At 42.0% G+C, this 25279-nt stretch overlaps 1 protein-coding gene and 1 long non-coding RNA gene across 8 annotated transcripts in view; one reads left to right on the top strand and one right to left on the bottom strand.

Moving 5' to 3' along the window:
• The window catches only part of EXT2 (exostosin glycosyltransferase 2), a 146552-nt gene that overhangs the window by 27339 nt on the left and 93934 nt on the right, over positions 1-25279 (bottom strand). For all 7 annotated transcript variants that reach the window (XR_014069652.1, XM_081544998.1, XM_081544995.1 and 4 more), the window contains exon 10: positions 22267-22433. Coding sequence is in view for 6 of the 7 variants with exons in the window: in XM_081544998.1 (XP_081401124.1) it covers positions 22267-22433 (167 nt within the window). In the remaining variant the exon portion in view is untranslated. The remainder of the gene's footprint in view (positions 1-22266; positions 22434-25279) is intronic.
• Positions 15453-18099, top strand: LOC145527304 (uncharacterized). The gene is made up of 2 exons (XR_014069655.1): positions 15453-15508; positions 17731-18099. It is a non-coding gene; the product is annotated as an uncharacterized LOC145527304 (long non-coding RNA).

Raw genomic sequence — 25279 nt, 5'->3', positions numbered from 1 at the left:
TGGTTTCCACTTAGCGGAGAAAGCCAGGAGCTCACCCACTGAGAGACGGAACTCGCGTCAGCCTCTGTAGCAAGCGAGTGAGGCGCCCCTTAGGACATCCGAGCACCTACTGGTACCCTGGAACCCAGAGGCTCTGGGGCCGGGAAGGAAGGACAAGCAAAGAGCAGCTGAACGGGAGATTAAACTCAACCCGTATTTTTCATGAGGCAATAACTCTCTTGAGAGATAATATAGAAGGGCAGGGGAGACGTGACGAGAGTTTGAGGGGATGGGAGGAAGAAGACACGGGTCAGCGTCGGGTCACGGGCTTTCAAATTTTGCGCTCCTTAAGACCCACTAAATGTGAAATCATTTTTATTTCCATAACCTCAACTCCTGTGGGGGTCATGCTGTTTCTAAGTCTAGTCCCAGGAGATTACTGAATGCAGTTAAAAGGAGAACAACGAGCATAAGCTAAATGGCTATTCTCTTTAAATCCTGCAAGAGGTATACACAGAGACTCTAGTTTCTATTTCTAATGTAAATAACCACTATGAACCTTCAAAATTTCAAGTTGATCTTGGTGAGGCTTGCTTTGACTGGGGACCAAAGATACCAGCTCCATCCAGCAGGGAGAAAGAAGCTCTCGTGACTTCAAGCCACTGCCCTGGGGACTCAGATCACTCATCACAGAAGACACCGTGGAACTGGCCAGCTTTGTTTTCTTCTTATTGTGCAAAGGAAGGAAACGGCATTGACCACAAACTATAATCCTGGCCAACTTTGAAGCATAAATGTGGTTCTGAACTGATTCTTTAATGCGTTAATCCACCATAGTACTCTCCTTATGTGCCTAAACTCCATAATGTCTTGGTGGAGAATCAAGAAGCATAGGAATTCTTTTAAATTCCTTATTTATTTCTACCCCATCTATGTCCCCAAAAATGATTTGGGATGGTTTACTACAAAAGGCAAAAACTAGAATAAAGTCAAATCATCAAAACAGATGATGCCCTCAACAGCTTTTTTAAAAAATCCAAAGGTGTCCCACCTATTTTAGAGACATTAATCCTGCTATGAAGTTCTAGAAAGGCAATCCCACAGCAAAGTAAAGTCATAGTATAGGGATGCAGAGATTTGAGTGTTGCTATTTATTAATTCATTTACACATTTAACCCTTGGATACTTACTGAGTTTTCACGATTTTTTAATTCAACATTTATTTTGAGATAATTGTAGATTCAAAAGTAGCTGCAAGAAATAATGTAGAGAGATCCTGTATGATCTTTACCTAGTTTCCCTCAATGGTAACATCTTTCAAAACTACAGTGTGACTTAACAACAAGATATTGACACTGATACAGTCAGAATACAGAGCACTGCCATCACCACGAGGGCCCCTCCTATTGACCTTTTATAGATCCTCCCCCTGCAGATTCCCTCTGACAATTGCCAATCTGTTCTCTATCTCTACAATTTCATAATTTCAAGAAGGCTATATATCAATGGAACCACCCAGTATATACCCTTTTGGGATCAGCTTTTTTCACTCAGTTTAACTCTCCAGAGATTCATCTAAGTTGTGTGTGTATCTATAGTTCGCTCCTTTTCATTGGTGAGTGGTATTCCATGGTGTGGATTTACCACAGTTGGTTTAACCATGCATTCCCTGAAAGACATCAGGGCTGGTTCATTTTTTGGCACTACAAAGGAAGCTACTATGAAGACTCATTGTGCCCACTGTGTAGGCATACATTTTACTGCCTCTGGGATAAATGCCCAAGAGTGCAACTGTAGAGTCATATGGTAGTTGCATGCTTAGTTTTATAAGAAGTGGAAATTATTTTTCCAGCAGCTGTACCATTTTACATTCATACCAGTAATGTATGAGAGATCCAGTTTCTCAGCAACTTCAGCAGGTTTCTCTGCATTTTTATCTGTAGTCATTTTTTAAAAAATTTTAGCCATTCTGACAGGTGTTATATAATTCTCATTTTAATCTGCATTTCCTTAATGGTTAAGGATGTAAACATCTTTTCATGGGCTTATCTGCTATCTGCATATCCCCTTCAGTGAAATCACTGCTCGGTCCTTTGTCCATTTTCCAACTGGACTGTTCATCTTCTACTGTTATTCTACTGAATGCTTCTACTATTTTGAGAGTTATATATCCTAGATGCTTAGTCCTTTGTTAGATATGTTGTTTGCTAATATTTTCTCTCAGTCTGCAGCTTCTCTTTTAATCCTCTTCACAAGGCCTTTCACAGAGCAAAAGTTTTAAATTTTGATGAGGTCTAATTTACCAACTCTTCCTTTTATGAATTGTGCTTCTCTTTGCCTAGTCCTAGATCCTAAAGATTTTTCTCAAGTTTTTTCCCAAACATTTCATAATTTTATGTTTTACATTTAAGTCCATGATCCACTTCCAGTTAATTTTTCTATAAGGTGTGAGGCTTAGGTCAAGATTAAAGTCTTACCTATGGATGACTAGTTTGTCCAGCATCATGTAACAGAGCTGTCTTTCCTCCACCAAATTGTATTTGCACCTTTGGGCAAAAATCAGCTGCCCTCAACTATTTTTAGGGACTGAATTACACTTCAAAGAGTAAATACAAAAATAAGGCATATATCTTGCTACTAAGGAGCTTACTATTTAGAAAAGCTAATGACATATACATGAAAAACTGGAGATGAAATAAGGTAAGGAGGCAGGAAAAAGTACAAAAAAAGAAAAAGAGTTAAACTTGGGGTGGTAAAGCAGGAAGGAGGAAAAGGCTTCATGAATTTTAAGGGGAGAAAGGAAAAGAAAGTTATGAAATTACAAAGTTGGGCTGAGATCTCCACTTCCCTCAATCAGACAAATAATTAACACAAAGGTTTACTCTTTGCTATTTAGCAGGTTAACACAGAGAAGACCAGGTATCTCTCCCTGAATACAAACTATGGAATCATTTAACTTTGAAAAACACCTTATAATTTTACTCACAGAAACTATATATAAGAAAATTCAATGTCCAGTCACGTTAAGTCCACTCAGTCAATAAATATTTAATGAGCACCCACTATGTGTCTAGCTCTAGGCATATACCAGTAAAGCAGGCAGACAGAATCCTGTCTGAATGGACCGCGCTCAAGCGAACTTTGTCAGTCCAGCCCCAGATCTATATTGTGGATGTAATTAGTGACCTTGGTTATAAGAAGCTAGCCCCTTTCTTCCTTCTCCAGGGGCAGTGTCAACAGGCGTTCAGGACCTCTGACCCACCTCTCAAATCTACAGCCCAACCCAAAGGCTAGATGGGATCCTAGAAATTTTACTTTTAAAGGCTGCCAACTCTTATTCTAAAGCAGCCAACAGATAGTAGCAATTATAACCACGATTAATGTGAACCATACACACCAATTTTGGAGCACCAAGAAATAAATCTGATCTGAGACGTGAACTGTATATATCACACCAACTGTCCCACCTTGCTTTCTTGAGATTCCTTCTCCCAGTTGTGACATTTCTAAGATTAGGGGAATACTCCATTCCTTTCAAGTTTTCTTTCTTTCTATTCTTTCAAAACCAGGAATTGCTCTGTCTAATGCAATGGCACCCATCAACCACTGTCTCAAAGTCCTGACTTTGCAAGCAGCTTTATAGCTGGTGATGAATGGTGTAGCTTCACATGGGGACCGCGCCACAGAACTCTTCTCGGAAGGCTGCGGGCATCGCCCTCCCGAGAGCGCTGCTCTGGGTTTCACTTCCCCTGGCCCCATGCCAAGTCCTGCCCACACACCTCCTTTAAGCATCTCTATCAAAATCAAGGCAGAGAAGCAGCCCATGCAAGACAAATTCCCCCTATCCCCAAATCATAAACCAAATCCTGAAGCTCTGGATTCCTGGGGCAGCCAAGGTCTGTAATCAATCCCAAAGAGACAACAGGCAGGTTTTGGAACAATAACCCGCAAACATATGGATCCTCTCAGGGCTGGAATATCATGACAGTTATCTCCTTTAGAATAGGGGGAGGGAAAGTATGCATTCTTTAAACCATCAAGTGGACCAACACCTCTTTAAAATAACTATTCCACATTACAAGCATTCGTTCTTGAGGCAGAGAACTGCAGGGCCAGGTGGGCCTGCCGGTGCTGTGGACAGAAAAGATGGTGAGGCGGGGGGCACAGAGGGCAGGGAGTGGAAAGGTCAGAGAGCTCCTCTCTCACCTGCACAAAGCTCCACGGAAAACCGTGAAATCAATTCTGTGGGTGGGAGACTGCGAGGAGACGCCCTTCAGTGGTCGGACGTGCCAGCGGGCAGCACCTGCCTCCTCTTCGGGATAAGGAGCCCAAGTCCTCCACTCGCTGTTTCATTATCGGCTAGGCAAACAAATTCTGGGCCTACTGTTTGACTCTGCTCAGTGGGGAAGGAAAAAGTATCACTCTATTGTAATTCCCAGCTGGGTGCTTTTTTTTTTTTTAAACCATCAGATGTTATTTCAAAGTTCAGCAGACATATTCGATTTCCTTCCCTTAATATTTGTTTGACTTACTCTCCGATGGGGCCTGGGTGCTTTAGGAAAGCTCTGAGAGGTCAAACCTCACGGCAGCTTCTCTCAGCACCTCCGTGGGCCCGGGCCCGCTGCTTGGGGTCTGCTTTCAGCAGCTCGTGCGCGCTGCAGCACTTAAGAACTAGCCTCTCTCCAGGCCCCGTGAGTCTGGGTGCAAGTCGGTGCAGGCTGGAGACAGAATGGGCCTAACAGAGGATTCAGGGCTCCTACAGGCCAGAGACCAGGAGCCTGAAGCGATGTGGAGAAGACCCCAGGGAGGTCATGCTCTAGGGAGAATGACTCCCTCCGACCTCAGTCTTCTGAGACCAGGTCTCCTGTGAAGGATGCTCTGACTGAACCTTGTGGGCAGGGCCCCTCACGAGCGGGTCCTTCCATTCCACCCCGTTCTCTCTTCTCAAGACAACAGTCTCTATAAAGGCACCTCTTCACGTGAGTAAAAGGAAAGGAGAAAGACAGACAAATGTCCTTTCAACAGTCCACACTCTACTGGCCTGTAGGATGGCCAGGCCCAGGAAAGGGACTCTAAGGAGAACTGTCACTCACTAGGATGTAATACACAAGGCTCACAGACAGCTTCCAGTCATCAGCTTCTTCAGACCCTAAATTGAGAAGTCACTGCAAGTCCCAGACCTTTTTTGGTTTTCAAAAAGCTCAGCTTTCTGGCAGGAAGCTGCTGTACAGCACAGGGCCCTCAGCTTCTTGCTCCGTGAGGACTTAGAGGAGTGGGATGGGGTGGTTGGGAGGGAGGTTCTTGGAAGGAGGGGATATATGTATGTATGTATGTATGTATGTATGTATGTATGTATGTATGTATGTGTGTGTGTGTGTATATATGGCTGATTCATGTTGTTGTATAGCAGAAACTAACACAACATTGTAAAGTAACACAACACTGTAGAGCAATTACATTCCAAAAAAAAACCACCAGCTCAGCTTTGGCAAAATGGTTCTAGCTATTGCAAAGCTTGAGCATAGACCCAGTACAAATGAAGGCTGATGCAGAACCACTCCGGCAAGGTTTGATTTTGCGCATGCCCCAGACAGGGCCAGGCCCGGCTTGCTGGGATGCCTGCAGTCACCAGCAGCCATGGGGACCGACTCCTCCTGGATCCAAGGGGCACTGCCGCTACAGTCCATCATCCAGAGAGAAGAAGGAAACGGTCCTTCCAGGCAGCCACTGCGTCAGACCACGTGCCAAGGGATGGGACTCTGTGGCGCCCGTTCCCACTGCAGGCTGTTATCTGCATCTGGGCTCTCCTTTAGGGCTGCTTTGTTTTTATCCATGCGGGCTGTAAGAACCTAGCTTCTCGGTGCCCTAGGTGAAACCACAGGGTGTCGTGGGGCCTGTTGTAGGGCCCACAGCAGGATGAGACAGGTGGTTCCAAGTACTGTAAAGAAAACCCTCCCTGGATTCCCAACAACTCTTGAGCACAATTTCAGATTTAGGACTCTAGGGCTGAAGGCTAGAGAGGAAAGCAGTTAATTCCCGATTGGAAGGATCATAACCACAAGTCTGTGACAAACAATCTTGAGACCCGGTGTCTGCGGCACTGACCCTGGCAGGCGGCTCAGAGAGGGGTGCACAGAAGGACGGAGACAGCTTTTTTTCTTCTTTAAAAGTTATCCACCAGCTTGTTAAAAAGGTTATTATGAACTCTATGATAGGTTGTTTCCATCTTTCTGTTCTTCTAGTGAGAAGAGAAAAAGTGGGATAGTTTATTTAGAATCACAGAATATATCATCTCTCCCTGGATGAATATACAGAGACCTTTAAAGTTAGCCAGTTCTATTTAAAATGTAACTGTGAGATAGAGGCTCAGCTCTGGAATTCTCCAACTAGCCAAGCTTCCTCATCACCAATCAAATCCAAGCCCTGGAGGCGCTTGTCTTTCCCTTCTCCCTTCGTTCTTCAACCTAGATGAACGTTAAGCTACCACAACCATTATCTAGCTGGCTTTTCCTGTCTTCAACCTGTCATCTCTAATTTATCCTGTGATCTCACTGCCTGGACCATATACCTCTTTGCAAACCTACAACACCTCTTCACTGACTTCGACTTTTCAGCTGACCTCTTAGCCTGTCCATCACCTGGCCCTACACGGGCGAACCAACCTAGCTTCCGACATCAACCCAAACACAAGTTATGCCCCCACCACATCAATCAGCGTATGACTCCCCCATGTGACCACACTAACCCAGCTTGTTCTAACTTAGGTGGCTTTTCTTCTTGGTGCTTCTACAGCAGGAAAACCCACTCGGAGATGGTTTCATGTCCTCAAGAAAAAAAAAAGCGGGGCCTTTCACACTATTTTGCTGTCTTCTCCTGATTCTTTACTTGCCATCACCTTGTGGAGTTGTGAACAAAATAACACAGATAAATTCTCACAATTTATTAGTGCTCAGGCCGTTTACCCAGCTGCTACCACCTACAGGATGCAGAGGCCGCAGAGGAAGGGATCGGCACTCCGTGCACCAAACAGCACATGGCTGCTTGTAGTCAATTCTCAGCCGCACATGAACGACTGACTTTATAACCAGTATTATTAGCCACGAGTGTTTCACATCTCTCAGGTGAAAAATGTTCAACACTTAAGTGTTACTAATAATTTTTATGGTTGGAAATGAGGATCAAAGTACGAAAGGAAAACTAAATTCCCGGGTTCATACAGCCAGCCAAGTCTGCACGGCTCATTTTCTGCCACATGTTTTAAACGGCCTCTCTTAAGGGTGGGGGAGGGGAGGAGGAACAAGTTGCATTTTATTTCTCAGCTGTTTAGGTTTGAAATAAAAGCAGACGGACATGGGGAGGGGGAAAAATCAAACATTCGAGTAACACTATACACTGCTACTGTTCCCCCAGGAGCTCCTTGCAAATGAGTATCAAGAACTCAATAGATACTTTCCTGGTAAAATACATAAACAGATAAATAAATTATCCAAGGCTGAAAAGAATTTCCACATCTGGTAGCTCACTAGAGCTTGTCAAACAAGTCAGAAACACGCAGGGCCAGAGAAGATCACTCTTTTGCTCCTGATTTTGGGGCTGGCGAGAGAATATAACATTTCCCAAAGCTCTTTGCCTTCCAACAGGGAATACGACTCATTTAAACAGGCAAATGACCCCTGTGTTTTCTTCCAATTAAATAAATAATGATACCCAGGCATTAGGTCTTGAATCCAAATGTCTGTGTGCTCAAGTCACAGACACTAGAAGGAAAAAAAAAAAGGCCTTTTTTACAGGGTCTGGCCTTTCAGTCCCAAGAACTTGCTAGGGTGTCCCTTAAAGGGTTATATTCAATGTACTTTTAACACTTTAGAGAAGTAACTTAACCTCTTTGCACCTCAGTTTTCTTGGCAATAAAGCATGAAGTGACAGAATGGTCTCCAAGGTTCCCTTCCTGATCTGACACCAAGACAGAGAGCTTTCTGCCTGGGGTGCTATGAATGGTACCCGGCGCAGGGAGGCTCGGATCCTCTCTGAACCAGGCTGGTGCAGCAGCCTAGTTGGCAGATCTTGGGACAGCCTCAACATTCCCTTCATGAGCTATGGTTTCGCAGAGGCTGGCTGAGCACTGCTGTGGCTCCAACAACTGCCTCCAGGAAAGGGATTCCAGAGGTCAGGACTGGTTTCAAGCTAACAGCCCAGGTAGCAGAGATCTTCCCCCATCACTGCCCTTTCATCCCTGCATGGGGCCGCCTTCCTTTCTCATAGCTCAGGCAGGGAGTGTGCCATCAGCGAGCTGCCTTCAGCCTCTGCTCCAAGCCCCTTAAACAACCCGTGGAGCCTGGTGCTTTAAAATCATCTCTGTGGAGTGATGTTTCCAACCCTCCAATAGCAGCTCTGCTTTAATATGACCTCTGGCTGGTGAGAGACGTGCTTGTTTGTGAGATTGCCCTCTGGTTTGTGAGAGACTCTGGGGCCTGAGCCTGCATGTTAGGTCTCAAGAGGGACAGCAGAACCATGATCCAAACAGACCACCGTCACCACACTCTCCTCCACTAAGGCAGCGGCCTGTTCTCCCTTCCACTCCTAATGCTGGCATCACCTCCAAATACCCCTGGATCCTCACAGGGAGTCTGATACTTCCTACGCATAGCAGTTGGATACTATTTCACATGAAACCACACCTTACACATTTGCCTGACTTCTGATCCCTTAGATTCATTACAGCTGAGGGATTGGGGGAAGTCATCTGATCTATTTTTCGGCTCCAGGCAGGACTAGTAAAACCACCTTGGACACTGGAGGACCACTGGCTGCCCCTTTCGGAAAAATTCCCAAATGGGAGCCGCCTCTGTCTCTGGAGTCACAGTAAGAAAGGTCTGCCGCATGGTTTCTCTTTGATTCCCACATATTAAGTACTGTTTAAGCCATTTTTTATTTAAAAGAGGATTGTGATTTTAACTACTACAGAAATGATAAAGGCTACAGACACACACAGGCACACAGACACACAGACACACACACAAAACCAAACCAAATCAGAAGAAACAAAGTTGCCTGTTCTAGATAAGAATGAAAGATAATCAAACAAAAAACTTTGATTATATTAAAGGTGCCAATGTACCTAACCTTACCTAATTGACCTACTAAGGTCATTAAATCTTCAGCTGAAGAATATCTACTCTTTAGGGGCCTACAGAACATTTACCAAAAATAGACCTTTTACTGAGCAATAGAGTCTCAATGAATTTCAAAACAATGAAATTGCATGCAGTATATTTTCTGGCCACAGTGGAACCAAGTCAGAAATCAGTAAGAAAAAGATAATTTTAAAAACTGACAAAAGTGTGCAATATATTAATGCTTTCATGGATCAAAGAAGATAGTACAATAGAAACTAGAAAATATTTTAAACTTGATCATAAAAATAGCACAAGTCAAACCTTAGAACAGTACCTAAAGCACTGATCAGGGAGAAATTTACAGCCTGACATACGTATATTAGAAAAATGAATATTGAGATCACTGATCTAACCTATCAAGTCAAAAGGTTAGAAAAGTAACAGCAACTTAAACTCTGGAAACTGAGGAAGAGATTAATCAAGAAAAGAAGAGTTAATAAATATAAAGCAAATAAACACTAAAGAAAAGTGTATAACAAAATCAAAAGTTGATCCTTTGCAAAGAATATGACATTGACATTCCTTCACCAAGGCTGATCAAGAAAAGGAGAGAAAATGAAAATTATCAAGAATTAAAAAGAACACATCATTTCAAAATCTATAGACTTAAAACAATAACAAGATAATGTTATGGATGATTTTATAGCAACGCATTTTACAATTTAGGTGAAATGAACAGAGTCCTTGGAAAACACAACTTATCAAAACTAACACAAGAAGAAATAGAGTCTGACTAGTACTAGAGCCATTGAAGAAACTGCATCTGTAATAAAGCTGCTAGAGTGCTGGCTGAGAACAAAGGGAAAGGAGATAGGTAGTTGCTCAGGAACAAGCTGCAAAAGCAAGAAAGTAGCAGCCATGAACCTTTCTCCTTTTGTTATGCATATACACCCCAATTTATTTGCCTCCTCTTCTCTTCCAATTACTATTTGATACAAGAATTACTGCCAGGATTTACTTAGTGTATACAAGGTACATACTTTATACAACCTATTCTTTGGATGTTTGCGGTTTCTTCGGCTTCTTGAGTCTGTAAGTTTAATGACCTTACAGACAAATTTTGCAAGCTTTCAGCCATTATTTCGCCAAATATTTCTTCTGCCCCACATTTTTTCTCTTCTCCTGGGACTCTGAAGACATGAATGTTACATCTTTTGTGATTGTCCCACCAGTCTTGAGTGTCTGTTCATTGTGTTTTTTTTTCCCCAATCTATTATCTTTGTGCTATTTAGACTGGATACTTCCTATTGATTCATCCTCAAGTTCACCAATTCTTTCTTGTTATTTTCATTCATTGATTGAGCCCATCAAGTTTTAAATTTTGGTTAACGAAATTTTCAGTACTGAAATTACCATCTGGTTTTTCTTTATATCTTCTGTTTCTTTGCTGAAAGTGGAAACTTTCTATTTTTCCACTTAACAGTGCTCATAATTGCTTATTAGAGGATTTTTTTTAAACAGCGGTTTTAAAATCCTGGTCAAGAATTCCAACATCTGTGTCATCTTGGTGTTGGCAACTGTTGATTATCTTTTCTCACTAAGGCTGCAATTTCCCTGGTTCTTGGTGTGAAGAGTAATGTTGCATTGTTCCTGAACATGCTGAGTGTTAATAGGCAAGGTTGCTGCCCTGTACATGTTTAAGTTTAGCACGGAGTTTAGGTTCAGAATGCATGTCCTGATCCGCTTCTGTGGGCTGTGGGCTGAATGTCAATTTAATTTTCAAAGAACTATATCGGGGCTATTCTGGTCCGCCCAACTTGTATGCCACCCAGGGGCCAATCTGGAACCTGGGCAGTATTCTACACCATAGTTTATTTCTCATAGCTTTTGTTGTGTTGGTTCTAGTCAGTCTCATGAGTGGGTTGCTTTGAAGGGAGAAGGGCACGAGTATGCTCAGAACTTCACACACAGATTTAAAGAATCCCTCCCTAACACAACCTTCCCTCCACTCTAGCTGGGAAGGGATGAGGTGCTGCCTCTTGCTGTCTGCTTGTCTGGTGCAGGCTGGGACGGGGGACTGGATTCCGCACCCCTCCAACAGACTCTGCAGTTGCCTCTTCGCTGACATTCGCTTCATGGAGGACATGGATGGTCAGGTGGGCTCCATCCCACAGTCCCCAGAGTGGACAGGGGGCAGGGCAGGAGTGCCGTCTCTGCTTCTGTCTCCTGTTAGTGTAGGATGGGTATGGACAGCAGGGCTCTGTGGACAATCTCCACAATCACAGCATCTAGCTGGCAGGGGCACATATGGCTTCTTTGGTAGCGTTTGCCTGGCGTAAAGCGGGTATGGTCAGAAGGGTTCCATCTGCATGTCTGCCTTCTTCCCAGTCCTGACAAGAGAAAGTGGGGGATGGTTTTCTGTATGTTTGTTTAGTGTGTTATCTGTGGCTGGGTCATGGCCATCTCTAGCTCTGAGGCTAGGATATACGAGAGGAAGGGAGAAATGGAGGAAGAAAGGAAGGGGAAAAAAAATCCAAGGGAACTGCTGGAACATCTCTTAAGTCCTGAGGATCCTAACCAGTCTGTCTTTCTTTTCCAGAAACAGGGTGGGATGTGCTTGCTCAATCTTGTCCAGAATTGGAAGCCTGGAATTTATTCATTAAGTTATAAAATATTAAGGAGACCTGTGACTAAATTAGAGAAGGAATTCATAAGTACACAGACATTTATAATTATGACCACTGGGACTTTGTTTCTCCCCTTCTGGGAGGGAACGTGAGGCCTCTCTATGCATAAAGGATAGTTACATCTTCTCAGTGGTAGAACAAAGTCACTGCTGCATGGAAGTACGTAGAAAGGTGTGTAGAAAGGTGTGTATGGGGGCTGTGGAGTAGCCAAAGGGGTGGTGGGCTTGCAGCTCCTAGACCCTAAATTCTGCCTTGTGATGCGGGGGCTGAGACTCAGCAAACATCTCACCTTTGCTAGGTGGCTTCCTGTTAGGTTCTGTCAATAGGGGCACCAGATAGAAGTTAGAAAACCAGAGAAAAGGAGAAGGAAATTACTTCTGTTTTGCCTCCTTTTCCCCGACAGCGTGGCGTTTCACCTGTGTCGGCAGGTGGTTCTAACCTCTTCTGGCAGAACCAACTTCATCTTGACCCCTTGGAATTACCAGCAATAGCAGCCAGTGGCCCCACCCACCTCAGAGGTCTAAGGCCCAGCCCTGGGGGGAGGGAGTGGGATGGGGTGTCTCTTCCATGCTTCCAGGTTCTACCAACCCCAACCTCTTCCCTCCCTCTTCCTTTGCTTCTCCCATCCTAGGGGTGGTAGGTGCACTCTGCAACTGTTAACTCTTTGTACTTTCAGTATTTGCTTCTTGCCCTCTCAGCTCTCTAATACCTTGTATTAGAAATTTTCACACATTAAATCCATTCTATTGAAACCATTACTATAGGTTCTGTTTTCCTGACTATATGGATTATTTGTGAATATTAGAATATGAAACAAAATGTTCAGGCGTTTTTACCTTCACCAAAAAGAGGTTTCAAACAAATGGGTTTGAGTGGCACGGAGGCAAAAAGGGAATAGTTAAAAAACAAAATCTTTACAGGTGGCACGGTACGGGGAAAACAGCACTAATATGAGTTACGTGTCCTTATCAGTGTGACTCACTAACTCGGGGATACTCTGTTGTTTAGTTACTGAGTTGTGTCCAACTCTTGGAGACCCCAGGGATCGTAGCACGCCGGGCTTCTCTGTCCTCCACTATCTCCCAGAGTTTGCTCAAACTCATGGCCATTGAGTCTGTGATGTTATCTAACCACCCCATCCTCTGCCTCCACATAAATATGTGAATAAATATATACACATATCTTTATCCACTTCTCCGATGATGGACATTTAGGTTGCTTCCATATCTTGGCTTTTGTAAACAGTGCTGCAATGAATGTTGGGGTGCATGGATCCTTTCAGATAATGTTTTTCTCCAGATACATGCCCAGGAGTAGGATTGCTGGATCACGGATAGCTCAATTTTTAGTTTTTTAAGGAACCTCTATAATGTTCTCCGGAGAAGGCAATGGCACCCCACTCCAGTACTCTTGCCTGGGAAACCCCATGGATGGAGGAGCCTGGTAGGCTACAGCCCATGGGGTCACGAAGAGTCAGACATGACTGAGCGACTTCACTTTCACTTTTCACTTTCATGCACTGGAGAAGGAAATGGCAACCCACTCCAATATTCTTGCCTGGAGAATCCCAGGGACGAAGGAGCCTGGTGGGCTGCCGTCTATGGGGTCGCACAGAGTCGGACACGACTAAAGCGACTTAGCAGCAGCAGCAGCATAATGTTCTCCATAATGGTTGTACCAATTTACATTCCCACCAACAGTGTAGGAGGTTTCCCTTTCTCCACACCTTCCCCAGCACTTATTGTTTGCTGATTTTTTTCATGATGACCATTCTGACTAATGTGAAGTGATACCTCATCATAGTTTTGACTTGGATTTCTCTAGTGATGTTTGGATTACTGAGTTATGTTGAGCATGTTTTTATGTGCTTCTTGATCATCTGTATGTCTTCTCTGGAGAAATGTCTGCTTAGATCTTCTGCCCACTTTTTTGATTGTTTTTTTGCATCGAAATGCATGAGCTGTCTGTATATTCTGGAGATTAATCCCTTGTTGGTCACTTTGTTTGCAAATATTTTCTCTCATTCTGTGGATTGTCTTTTTGTTTTGTTTATGGTTTCCTTTGCTGTGCAAAAGCTTTTAAGTTTAATTAAGTCCAATTTGTTTCTTTTTGTTTTTATTTTCATTACTCAAGGCAGTGGATTGAAAAAGATCTTGCAGTGATTTATGTCAGAGAGAGTTCTGCCTATGTTTTCCTCTAAGAGTTTTGTAATATCCAGTCGTAAATCTAGGCCTTTAATCCATTTTGAGCTTATTTTTGTGTATGGTGTTAGAGAATGTTCTAATTTCAATCTTTTACGTGTAGCAGCCCAGTTTTCCCAGCACCATTTATTGAAGAGATTGTCTTTTCTCCATTGTATACCCTGCCTCCTTTGTCATAGATTAGGTGACCATAGGTACATGGATTATCTCTGGACTTTCTATTCTGTTGAACTGATCAATATTTGTTTTTGTGCCAGTACCACATTGTTTTGATGACCATCTCTTTGTAATATAGTCTGAAGTCAGGGAGCTTGATTCTTCCAGCTCCATTCTTCTTAAGATTGCTTTGGCTATTTGGGATCTTTTGTGTTTCTATACAGACTGTAAAAGTTTTGTTCTAATTCTGTGAAAAACACTACTGACAATTTGATAGGGATTGCACTGACTCTGTTGACTGTTTTTGGTAGTACAGTCATTTTCACAATATTATTCTTCCAATCCAAGAACATGGTATCTCTCTCCATCTGTTGGTGTCATCTTTGATTTCTTTCAAGAGTATCTTATTGTTTTCTAACTACAGGTCTTTTGCCTCCTTTGGTAGGTTTATTCTGAGGTATTTTATTCTTTTTGATGTGATGGTAAATGGGACTGTTTCCTTAATTTCTCTTTCTGATCTTCTGTTGTTAGTGCACAGGAATTCAAGAGATTTCTGTGTATTAATTTTGTATCCTGCAAAATTTGGTAAAATTTACCAAATTCATTGATGAGCTCTAGTTTTCTGGCAGTCATCTTTCTGAAGTCTCCAGGCAAGAATACTGGAGTGGGTAGCCATTTCCTCCTCCAGGGGATTTTCTCCACTCAGGGATTGAACCCAGGTCTCCTGTGTTGCAGGCAGATTCTTAACCATCTGAGCCACCAGAGAAGCCCTTCTTTGTTATAATACTCTTTAAATGCCTGTAGGATCTATAACGACAACTCTTCCTTAATTCCTTTTCATTCCTGATAATGATAAGTTGTGTTCCTTTGTTGTGAGTGGTTTGGCTAGGGATTTATCAGTTTTGTTAATTTTTTCAAAAAGTCAGTTTTGGGGTCTATTAATTTTCTGTTGTTCTGTTTTCTAGTTCATTGATTTTATTAGCATTTATCTTTATTCTTTCCTTCTACTTGCTCTGAGTTTAACTTACTCTTCTCTTTCTAGCTCCTTAAAATAGAACAAACTTTAGGTGACTGCTTTTAACCTTTTCTTCTTTCCTATTATGTGCATTTACTGTTATAAATTTCCCCTAAGAACTACTTTAGCTGCATCCCACAATTTTTCTTCAGATTTGGAAAAATAATTTACTTACAATAAAATCACCAGTTCAAAGTCTGTGTTGATAAAAGTACACAGTCGTATAACATCATCACAATCATAATAGAACATTTCCATCAAGTGAAAAGTTCCTTCTGCTCTTTGTTGTCAGGCCCACCCTCACCCCTGGCAACAGTTTTTCTTACTCTAGAATTTTACGCACAGAACAAGTCAGTAAGTAGGCTTTTGCACATGGCTTCATTCCCTCAATATAACAATTCTGAGATTTATGCATGTTGTTGGATATATCAGTAGTTTATTTCTTTTTATCACTGAATGATATTTCACAGCATAGGTATTCCATGTTGTTTCTCCATTTGCAAGTTGATGTACCTAGGTTTTCTATATTATGAGTGAGGCTATGAATTTCTTTTGGAATCTGGGTCATAGAAAAGTGCAACATTTTTTTTTAAACTTTATGAGAATCTGTCAAACATTTTTCCAAACTGGTTGTACCATTTCACATTTTTACCAACAATGTATGAGAGTTCTAAGTTGCTCCACAGTCTAATCAACGTGTGGCACTGTCAGTATTTTCAATTTTATTTAGTCAGAGTAGTGGGTATATAATGACAACTCATTGTGCTTTTACTGAGAATTGCCCTAATGACTATGAAGTAGAGAGTTTTTCCATATATTAGTTTATACCTCTATATTTTCTTTTATGAAGTAACTGCTCAAATCACTTGTGCATTTTTAATTGACTTGTTTTCTCATTATAGAGGTGTGAATAGTTCTTTATATATACTGAAAATATTTTTCCCAGTCTATAAATTGCCTTTTTATTTTCTTAGAAGTGTCTTTTTAACTGTTGCTAATTTTGATGAGATCCAATATGATTTCTTTTATAAATTATGCTATTTGTCTCTTACTTTAAAAAAACAATCATTGCTTAGCTCAGGCACACTAGAACTTTTTTCACTGTTACCTTGAAGAAGTTTTTGTAATTTTAGTTCTTGCATTTAAGACAAGATCTATTCTGAACTGACATATGGATATCAAATTGCTCCAGCACTATTTAGTGAAAAGCCTATTCCACCTCTACTGAATTGACTTGGGTCTTTTGCAGAAAACTGATTGACCACACATGTAGTCTATTTCTAGACTCTTTATATTCTGTTTCATTGATCTACACGTCTAAGTTTACACCAATACCACCGAGTCTTGATTATGTTAGCTTTATATGTCTTAAAATAAGGCAGTCTTACAATTTTGTCCTTCTTTCTTAAAACTGCTTTGGCTTTTTCATGTCCATTGTGTTTCCATTTCAATTTTAGAACTGCTGTCAATTTCAATTTTTAAAAAAGCCTTCTGGGATTTTGACTGTGCTTGCTTTGAATCTATAAATCAGTTTGGGGAGAACTTACCCCTTAATAATAGTGAATCTTCGGATTCAGATGTATGATACATCTTTCCATTTATGAAGCTGTTCAATTTCTTTGAGCAATGTTTTATTGCTTTCATGGAACCGACGGGGCACACATTTTACTAAATTTTTTAAGTTGACTTGCCCTACCCTTCTCCAGGCAGCCACTGATCTTTCAATCACTGAAGATTAAGTTTGTGTTTTCTAGAAATGAAATCATAAAATATGTTCTCTTTTTTACCTTGCTTCATTCACTCAGCATAATTATTTTTAAATACATTTATGTTGTACATATCAATAGCTCATCTACTTATTACTAAGTAGTACTCTACTGTATGGATACACCACAATTAGTTTATTCATTCAACTTCTGATAAGATTTTTTTTTCCTCCGGTTTTTGGCTTTTACAAATAAAAGCTGCAAGTACAAACACTAAAACTTACATTAGCGTACAAGTATTTATGTATACATGTCTCATTTCTCCAGGGTAAATCTCTGTGGGAAGAATGGTGGGGTCACATGGTAGATTTATATTCAACATTTTAAACTCCAAACTGTTTTCTAAAATGGTTGCATCTAGGTTATGGATCACAGTAAAGTAGAAAGGCACGCAGGCCAGAATAATCTGTCTGCTATCTTTCATGTGCATGCTGGTAATGAAAATTTGTTCATTTATCAAATATTACTAACTGCTGAATGGATGGAGCTGGGTTAGGCACAGAGGATACAGCAATGAATAAGACAGCCATATTTCTGTCCCCATGGGGCTTACATTCTAGAAGAAAAGCAGACACTAAACAACACACTTCACAATTATTTGCTTACAAAGAGGTTGAGTGCTCTAGTCTGGAGACTTTCTGAAAGCTTCTTTTGATCTGAGTGCTGAAGGATGAAAAACAGTCAACAAGATAGACATAATCCTAACACACAGTGATAACTGTGACAAAGAAGTAGTTCTGGGCTCCAACATAACCCCCCTAGGGCATAAATTTTTATTAACTGATTTGTTTATTCTCTTAATCCATCAAGTCTGCATGAAAATAATCCCAGGCTTTGGCATAAAAAACAGGATTTAGGAGTACCATCCTCTTCTGTCTTCTGATTCAACACAAAACTGGGTACCCCCCCGGAAGAGAACTGTCCCTTCTGAATGACGAAAACAACCCCAAACCCTCCCCATAATCACTGGATCGTGAGAAGGATGGCAGCAGTCGTGGTAGAGCAGCTGATGAAGCGTCTCGTGACGAGCAGAGCACACAGCCCACCAGCCAGAACATGCACTTACCAAGTGCTGCCCGTGCAGCGGCGCTACAGTCTTATCTAATGTACATGACAACCCAGTGAAGCAGACACTGTCAGCACCATTCTGTGCAAGAATAAACTACAACCCAGAGAGATTACATAAGTTGTCCTTGGTGACAGAATACAAACTTGGGTCCAGTACTAACTTTTTTCATAGTATTAATTACTATGCAAGAGATAACTTTACAACAGCACCCTAAAGCACCAGTGGTAGGGATGCCTGAGAAATAAATTTGTTTTCCTTAGTACCACGGTAATTTAGTGATGGACAAGTGATAGACAGATGGTTCTGAGGACTACTTTTGAGGACCAGTAGTCTCTGACATGGTAAAATCCTCAAGGAAGACAATATAGTGCCACCCAAACCTGGATTCAGATCCCAACTTTTCCACTTATTTAGCTATGTGACTGTAGGCCAGTCATCTAATCTTGCTTAGTATCAGTAAAGAAAGGAAAAAAAACACCCCAACAAAACCCAATAACTGCCTAGGAGGTTTGGGAAAAGATCACTCAGTTCAGTTCAGTTCAGTCGCTCAGTCATGTCCAACTCTTTGTGACCCCATGAACCGCAGCACGCCAGGCCTCCCTGACCATCACCAACTCCCGGAGTTTACCCAAACCCATGGCCATTGAGTCGGTGATGCCATCCAACCATCTCATCCTCTGTCGTCCCCTTCTCCTCCCACTCTCAATCTTTCCCAGTATCAGGGTCTTTTCAAATGAGTCAGCTCTTCTCATCAAGTGGCTAAAGTATTGGAGTTCCAGCTTCAACATGAGTCCTTCCAATGAACACCCAGGACTGATCTCCATTGATGTATGTAAACACCCAGCAAATTGGTAGGAACACAGTAAGCAACACATAGATGGTAGTTAGGGAAGTTATTCCTTTCATAGCATCTGGAGAAGACCCCCATTACGAGAGATGAAGGGTGTCCCTGCACCCTACCTCTTGATACACAATTGACTTCTTCAGAGGTAACATGGAGTAAACACAGGGCATCAGAGAAAGAGATGAAGATTCAAACTCAGTCCCTCTGCGTTTTGCACTTCCTCTCATCAGTACATTTTTTGTCACTCTAAATGAGCTAAAGGTTGAAAGAGATTTCAGGCTGCAATATACCTGAGATCCCAAGATTTTAAGCCCCGGTTGAAAGGAATTCATCCAGGGTACCTTTCTTTTATCAGACTTCATTTAGACCAACTGAAAATATCAAAGAGGCAGCTCTCTGTCCATCTTGGCTACCTTTCCCCATTTGAAATGTTCCCATTTCCTACCTTCCTTTCACCACAAAAACACATGCATATAGCCATTATATGCACTGGAGAGAGAAAATATTGGCAGGAAAAAAAGAAAAAAAAAACGGTCTTTTTGCCATGAGTTGGCTAGAGAAATAAGTAATTTGCTTTTTTTAAAAAAAAGGGGATGATAGTGTATGAAAAATCACCCAACACCCTAGGTGTGATGATAGGAAACACATCTCTATGAATGGAAATAAATCCAGGAAGATGAGTCTATGTTTTACTAGCTACTTTCATGCCTTTCACTGGCCAGTAATGATATCGACCAGGGTATTCACATATCAGCCTATTTCACAGCAATTTCTTTTATACTCAATGGATATATATAAGTATATTTTATATATAATATACATTATGTTGAACTTTAAGCTCAACATAGATCACTGCATCTGGTCCCAACAGTTCATGGCAAATAGATGTAGAAACAGCGGAAATAGTGGCAGACTTTATTGTTTGGGGCTCCAAAACCACTGCAGATGGTGACTGCAGCCATGAAATTAAAAGACGCTTGCTCCTTGGAAGGAAAGTTATGACCAACCTAAACAGCATATTAAAAAGCAGAGACATTACTTTGCCAACAAAGGTCCGTCTAGTCAAGGCTATGGTTTTTCCAGTGGTCATGTACGGATGTGAGAGTTGGACTATAAAGAAAGCTGAGCACCGAAGAATTGATGCTTTTGAACTGTGGTGTTGGAGAAGACTCTTGAGAGTCCCTTGGACTGCAAGGAGATCTAACCAGTCCATCCTAAAGGAGATCAGTCCTGGGTGTTCATTGGAAGGCCCATGTTGAAGCTGAAGCTCCAATACTTTGACTATCTTATGCGAAGAGTTGACTCATTGGAAAAGACCCTGATGCTGGGAAAGATTGAGGGTGGGAGGAGAAGGGGATGACAGAGGATGAGATAGTTGGATGGCATCACCGACTCAATGGCCATGAGTTTAAGTAAACTCCGGGAGTTGGTGATGGACAGGGAGGCCTGGCGTGCTGCAGTCCATGGGGTCACAAAGAGTCAGACACAACTGAGCGACTGAACTGATATATAGTTATTTACATATAATATGCATTATATATAATTATATATATATATTTCCATATATGTTAAATTATTTATATCTATATATAAAAAAGGGCTTCCCTGGTGGCTCAGAGGGTAAAGCGTTTGCCTGCAATGTGGGAAACCTGGGTTCGATCCCCGGATCGGGAAGATCCCCTGGAGAAGGAAGTGGCAACCCATTCCAGTACTCTTGCCTGGAAAATTCCATGGATGTAGGAGCTTCGTACGCTACAGTGCATGGGATTACACCTGAGGGAATATGAGCTTTTAATTTTTGGTGCTGGTGGCTGCAGGGGGGAATTCCTATTTCTTCCCTTCAAAATCCACTTTTAGTGGACATTGAATTTCCAAATACATGAGGTTTTCTAAAATATCTTTGATATTAATTTCTTATTTAAATGCTTTCTTTTCTGCAATAACTGTTGTTTTTCAGTCTTCTAACTTTATTGAGGCTTTTAAAGGCAAAATCAAAGATATCTCTTGGTAAATGTCATATTGCACTGGAAAATAGGTGAGTTATTTTCATATCTTTAAAACTATGATTTCTAACATAATTCCACAGTGGTAAGAGAATAGACTCTATGATTTCAATACCTTTAGACCACGAGATTTTTGCACCTTGTTTTATGTCCCTGGCTATGTTCCAATGTCTCCTAGTTTACAGTCTATGGGAACTTGAACAGAATTTGTATCCTATTATTGTGTGAAAATTGTTTATGAATCTTAATTATGTTGAATTGGTTCATGGTGCCTTTCAGGTCTATTATATCGTTCTACTTTTCTGTATATTCATTCTATTAATTTCTGAAAGTCTGATATTGAAACTCCAACTAAAAATCTTAATTTACCCACTTTAGAAAAAGAACTGTAATATATAGCAGAACTATATGTAACTTTGTTCTGTATTTTCCAAGTCTCCTGTAAATGTGTTATCTTACTTTGATATTTTAAAAAATAAGAAAAAAAAATCCACTTTTAAGGCTTAGAAAATAAATTTCTATAACAAACACATGTACCAAATATGGCTTCATTAAATAAAGTTTCATGATTTCTTAGAACCTCAAATTTAACAGATCCTGAGTCAACTAAAGAAGGTGGTTACCCCTCTCCCCAAAGCAGGATGACTATGGGGGATAAATTCCCCCACTTTCCCTGGTGCCGGCTGTGGCTAATTGACATGCACACCCTGTTTTGCTTGGGTCTGATATCACCAGTTCGCCCCCCGCAGCCCCAGGCCTCTGCCTGTCGCCGTCACGCACCTCGCGGACATCCTCCCTGACAGGACACATCAATTCCTATGCTTTTCACCAGGCCTCGGCTCTAGCACTTTCCCCTGGGGAGACCTTTACTGGTCTCCATACTTAACCCTTGAACCCGGCCTAATCCATCAGCCTCACTGAATGAACGGTGATAGAGAATGCTGCTCCCCAAAGACAGGCAGCCAGCCTGTGCACTTAAACGCAGAAACAAAGCCGTCAGCAGGCTCTGCTTTCTGTCTGTCGGTGTCGCCAGCTTCTTCACTTACTGATGTTTTTATTGTGGCCATGTCCAGCTGCGTGAGTCTGGGTAGTGCTATTCACGGAGACATCAGTAAACGGCTTGTTGAATCTCATAGATGCTCTTTGGAAAACGTCCCCTGGGACTCTCCTTGGGTGTCCCCCAAACTGGCAGACAGCGCAACTGTCATTTTGGAATAGGGTTTCCCGAAGCTCTGAAGAACAGCTTCGTGACCCACACTCCCAAGCCCAGTTTTTGCGTGCTGGTAGAAATCACAACTTCAGAGAATGAAATATAACCCTCTATATTATGAAAGACAGAGAATGAAATAGAACCCTCCATATCAGCAAAGACAAGCAATAATGGGCAATAAATATTAAATATGTAAACGCACCATTTGAGACCTCCTTACCTCATAACCGAACTGCAGCTCATCAGAGGTCAGCATGATGATATCGTCATCAATAGCCAGGACGGCCTCTGTCTCGATTTCATCGTAAGGGAAGAAGCGGTTACTCAACTTGTTTTCAGCCGTTCTCACAACTTTTAATGGAACTCGGATTTTGGGCCACAGAGAATCTGGAAAAAGGGAAAGAAAGCAAGGTATTTATGACTCTTCTAACTTCTTTGAAAAGATAAACTGGTGAACGCTGTGTCTCACAAATCAAACAAAAGAATCAACTTAAATGTGACTCTCATGAAAGCCAGAGGCACAGGGCTTCCCTGGTGGCTCAGTGGTAAAGAATCAGCTTGCCAAGGCGTGGGATGTGGATTCAATCCCTGATCCAGGAAGAACCCACACGCCACAGAGCAACTAAGCCCAGGAGCCCCAACTACTGAGCTCACATGCTGCGACTACTGAAGTCCTGTGCGCCCTAGAGCCCACGCTCGGAAACAAGAGCAGCCACTGCAAGGAGAAGCCCTCGCACTGCAGCTAGAGAGCAGCCCCCGCCCTCCACAACTGGAGAAAAAGGCTGTACAGCAATGAAGACCCAGGACAGCCAAAAGCAAATAAATAAGAATATGGGGGGGGGGGACCACATACACAACTCTAGGAGGACATTCTGAAAGCTGAATATATATTATACATGTTTCTCTTCTCTCTACATCCCTACAACACTACTGATGCTCAGTGCTGTCTTAACCAGAATCCACAAACAGGTTCCACCTCACAACTGAGGGGCGGAGGGGGGCCAAACGACTTAATGAAGGTCACAGGGACAGGAGGAGGCACGAGCTCTGCCTGCCTCGTTCTCAGGCCCACGGTTTGAACACCAGGACTCAACCACCTGACCACCTCTGCATAATCCTTCCAGGTGTGTGCACTCAGCCCCAAACTTGCCTGCAGCCCCTCTGGGAAACATACATGCTGAGAGAAAACGAGAGTGCCCACCTCCATCACCAACGGCTCCCAAGGTTGCCAAAGCCACCCTCACAAAACCGTGGCCCTCAGTGAGTTTAGCTCTCCTAACTCAGCACCTCACTCCTCAACAGCTGCTCTCTCCTGACTCCCTGGGTTTGGTCTCTCATCATGACCAATTTACAGAGTAAATATCAAATTTCTAGGTCCGATTACATGGGATTTTCTGGTATACTGAAGACACACGAACTTCTGACTCGCCTTACATTTTTCCCATTCTACTCTGAAGCAATTCGACCTCAGGTTCCTCATTTTTAAGTGTTGCATTTAGCACAGCATGAAATTAACACTTCTTTGCTACAGGACCCATGTCCACAGACCTCAGGGTTCTTTACAGAGTGCAGTTTGTTCTTCACGCAACATTTCTCAGATAAGAACAGAAAAGGTTATCATATTGCTTCCAGAAGCCCAACACATAATTGTGGGATGGTCTAGTTTTGTGAGTCTTGAAGCCCCAAAATACCTGTGGCCACTCCAGAGTCATCATACAGAAGGAGAAGTGTGACAGAGGGAAAATCAGGAGGAAAAAGGGTGCTCTAAGAGATGTCAGATAAAATATCTTACTTCTGCAAAATTTACAATATGTCCAGGTAAAACAGTGTTGGGGTGCTCCTAGGTTCTTGGAAGAGACATGCGAAAGTAAGAGGCCCTATAATTAAGGAAGATATTCCTATATATATATATATATAAAGAAGATATTCCTTAAGTTCTAAATAAGCCTAGAGCCTAAAACTCCTGGTGGCTCAGACTGTAAAGAGTTTTCCTGCAATGCAGAAGACCCGGGTTCGATCCCTGGGTTGGGAAGATCCCCTGGAGAAGGGAATGGCTACCCATTCCAGTATTCTTGCCTGGAGAATTCCACGGACGGAGGAGCCTGACAGGCTACAGTCCATGGGGTCACAAAAAGTCGGACACAACTGAGCAACTAACACTGGCAGAGCCTGAAAAAGCTTAGGGCCTAAAAATGTGTTCAACTCCAAAAAAAACATGTTTGGGAAAGGACTGGAGACCAAGGAAATGATCCAATGGGACAGTGCCTTTTAATCAATAATCAACCTGGTCCATAATAACATAATCAAAAAATATCTTCAGAATACATGGATAGGCACAGGACTAGAGACTGGAGACGTGAGTTCTGCATTACCCATGGGGTTCTTAGGCAGGTCCCTTCTTCCCAGGGTAAGAATAAGTGGAGAGAGAGAAGGTAACCTTCATTAAGCAACCAGTATACGCCAGATACTTTATAGGGGCACTGTCATTCATCCTCCTGACAACTCTATGGAGCAGAAATTATTTACAAAGTAGGATTCACAAGGCTCAGAGAGGTTAAGTACGTTGGCTGGGGTTAGGGCTAAATGATACAGCTAGTATTTGAATCTAAGTCTGTTTAGCATCAAAGACCAAATAGGACCTGCACCATTTACTGCAGCTTGAAAATGTCATGTTTCTTTGGATCTGGAACAAAAACAATCATCCTTATTCTTCTCTGCTTCCCATTCTCTCTTCCAGTTAAATAAAAGAAATCCCTGTCATAAATCTAAATCCTTAGAAAACATGAATAAATTGTAATACCTAAAAGTGAAGGAAGTTATAGCTCTAACTAGATCAGTGGTTATCTTTAGACGAGTGGTTCTCAAATTTTTTGGTGTCGGGATTCCTTTGTGCTCTTAAAAACTGTTGAGATCCCCAAAGAGGTTTTATTTACATGGGACACACACACACACACACACACAATTTATTATATTCTGAATGTAAACCAAGGAAACTTTAAAACCCCAGGACACACGAGCACACACTCCATCAGCCAGTAGAGTGGTGATGTCATCCCATGTCGGGCAGCCCCTGGAAAACCCCAATATTCACATATGAAAAATATAAGCGTGGGAAAGCAGGGTGACTCAGCATTCTCACAGAAAGAATTTCAACCTCACCAACCCTGTGAAAGGACCTCGGGGATGCTCCGCAGTCCCCAAACTGCACTTTGAGAACCTCTGTACGAGATCTT

The sequence above is a fragment of the Giraffa tippelskirchi genome, chromosome 11, assembly GCF_054371585.1.
Source record: "Giraffa tippelskirchi isolate mGirTip1 chromosome 11, T2T-mGirTip1v1.2.pri, whole genome shotgun sequence".
Lineage (NCBI taxonomy): Eukaryota > Metazoa > Chordata > Mammalia > Artiodactyla > Giraffidae > Giraffa > Giraffa tippelskirchi.
The sequence above is the reverse complement of the archived record's forward strand: the minus strand, read 5'-3'. Positions and strand labels throughout refer to the sequence as shown.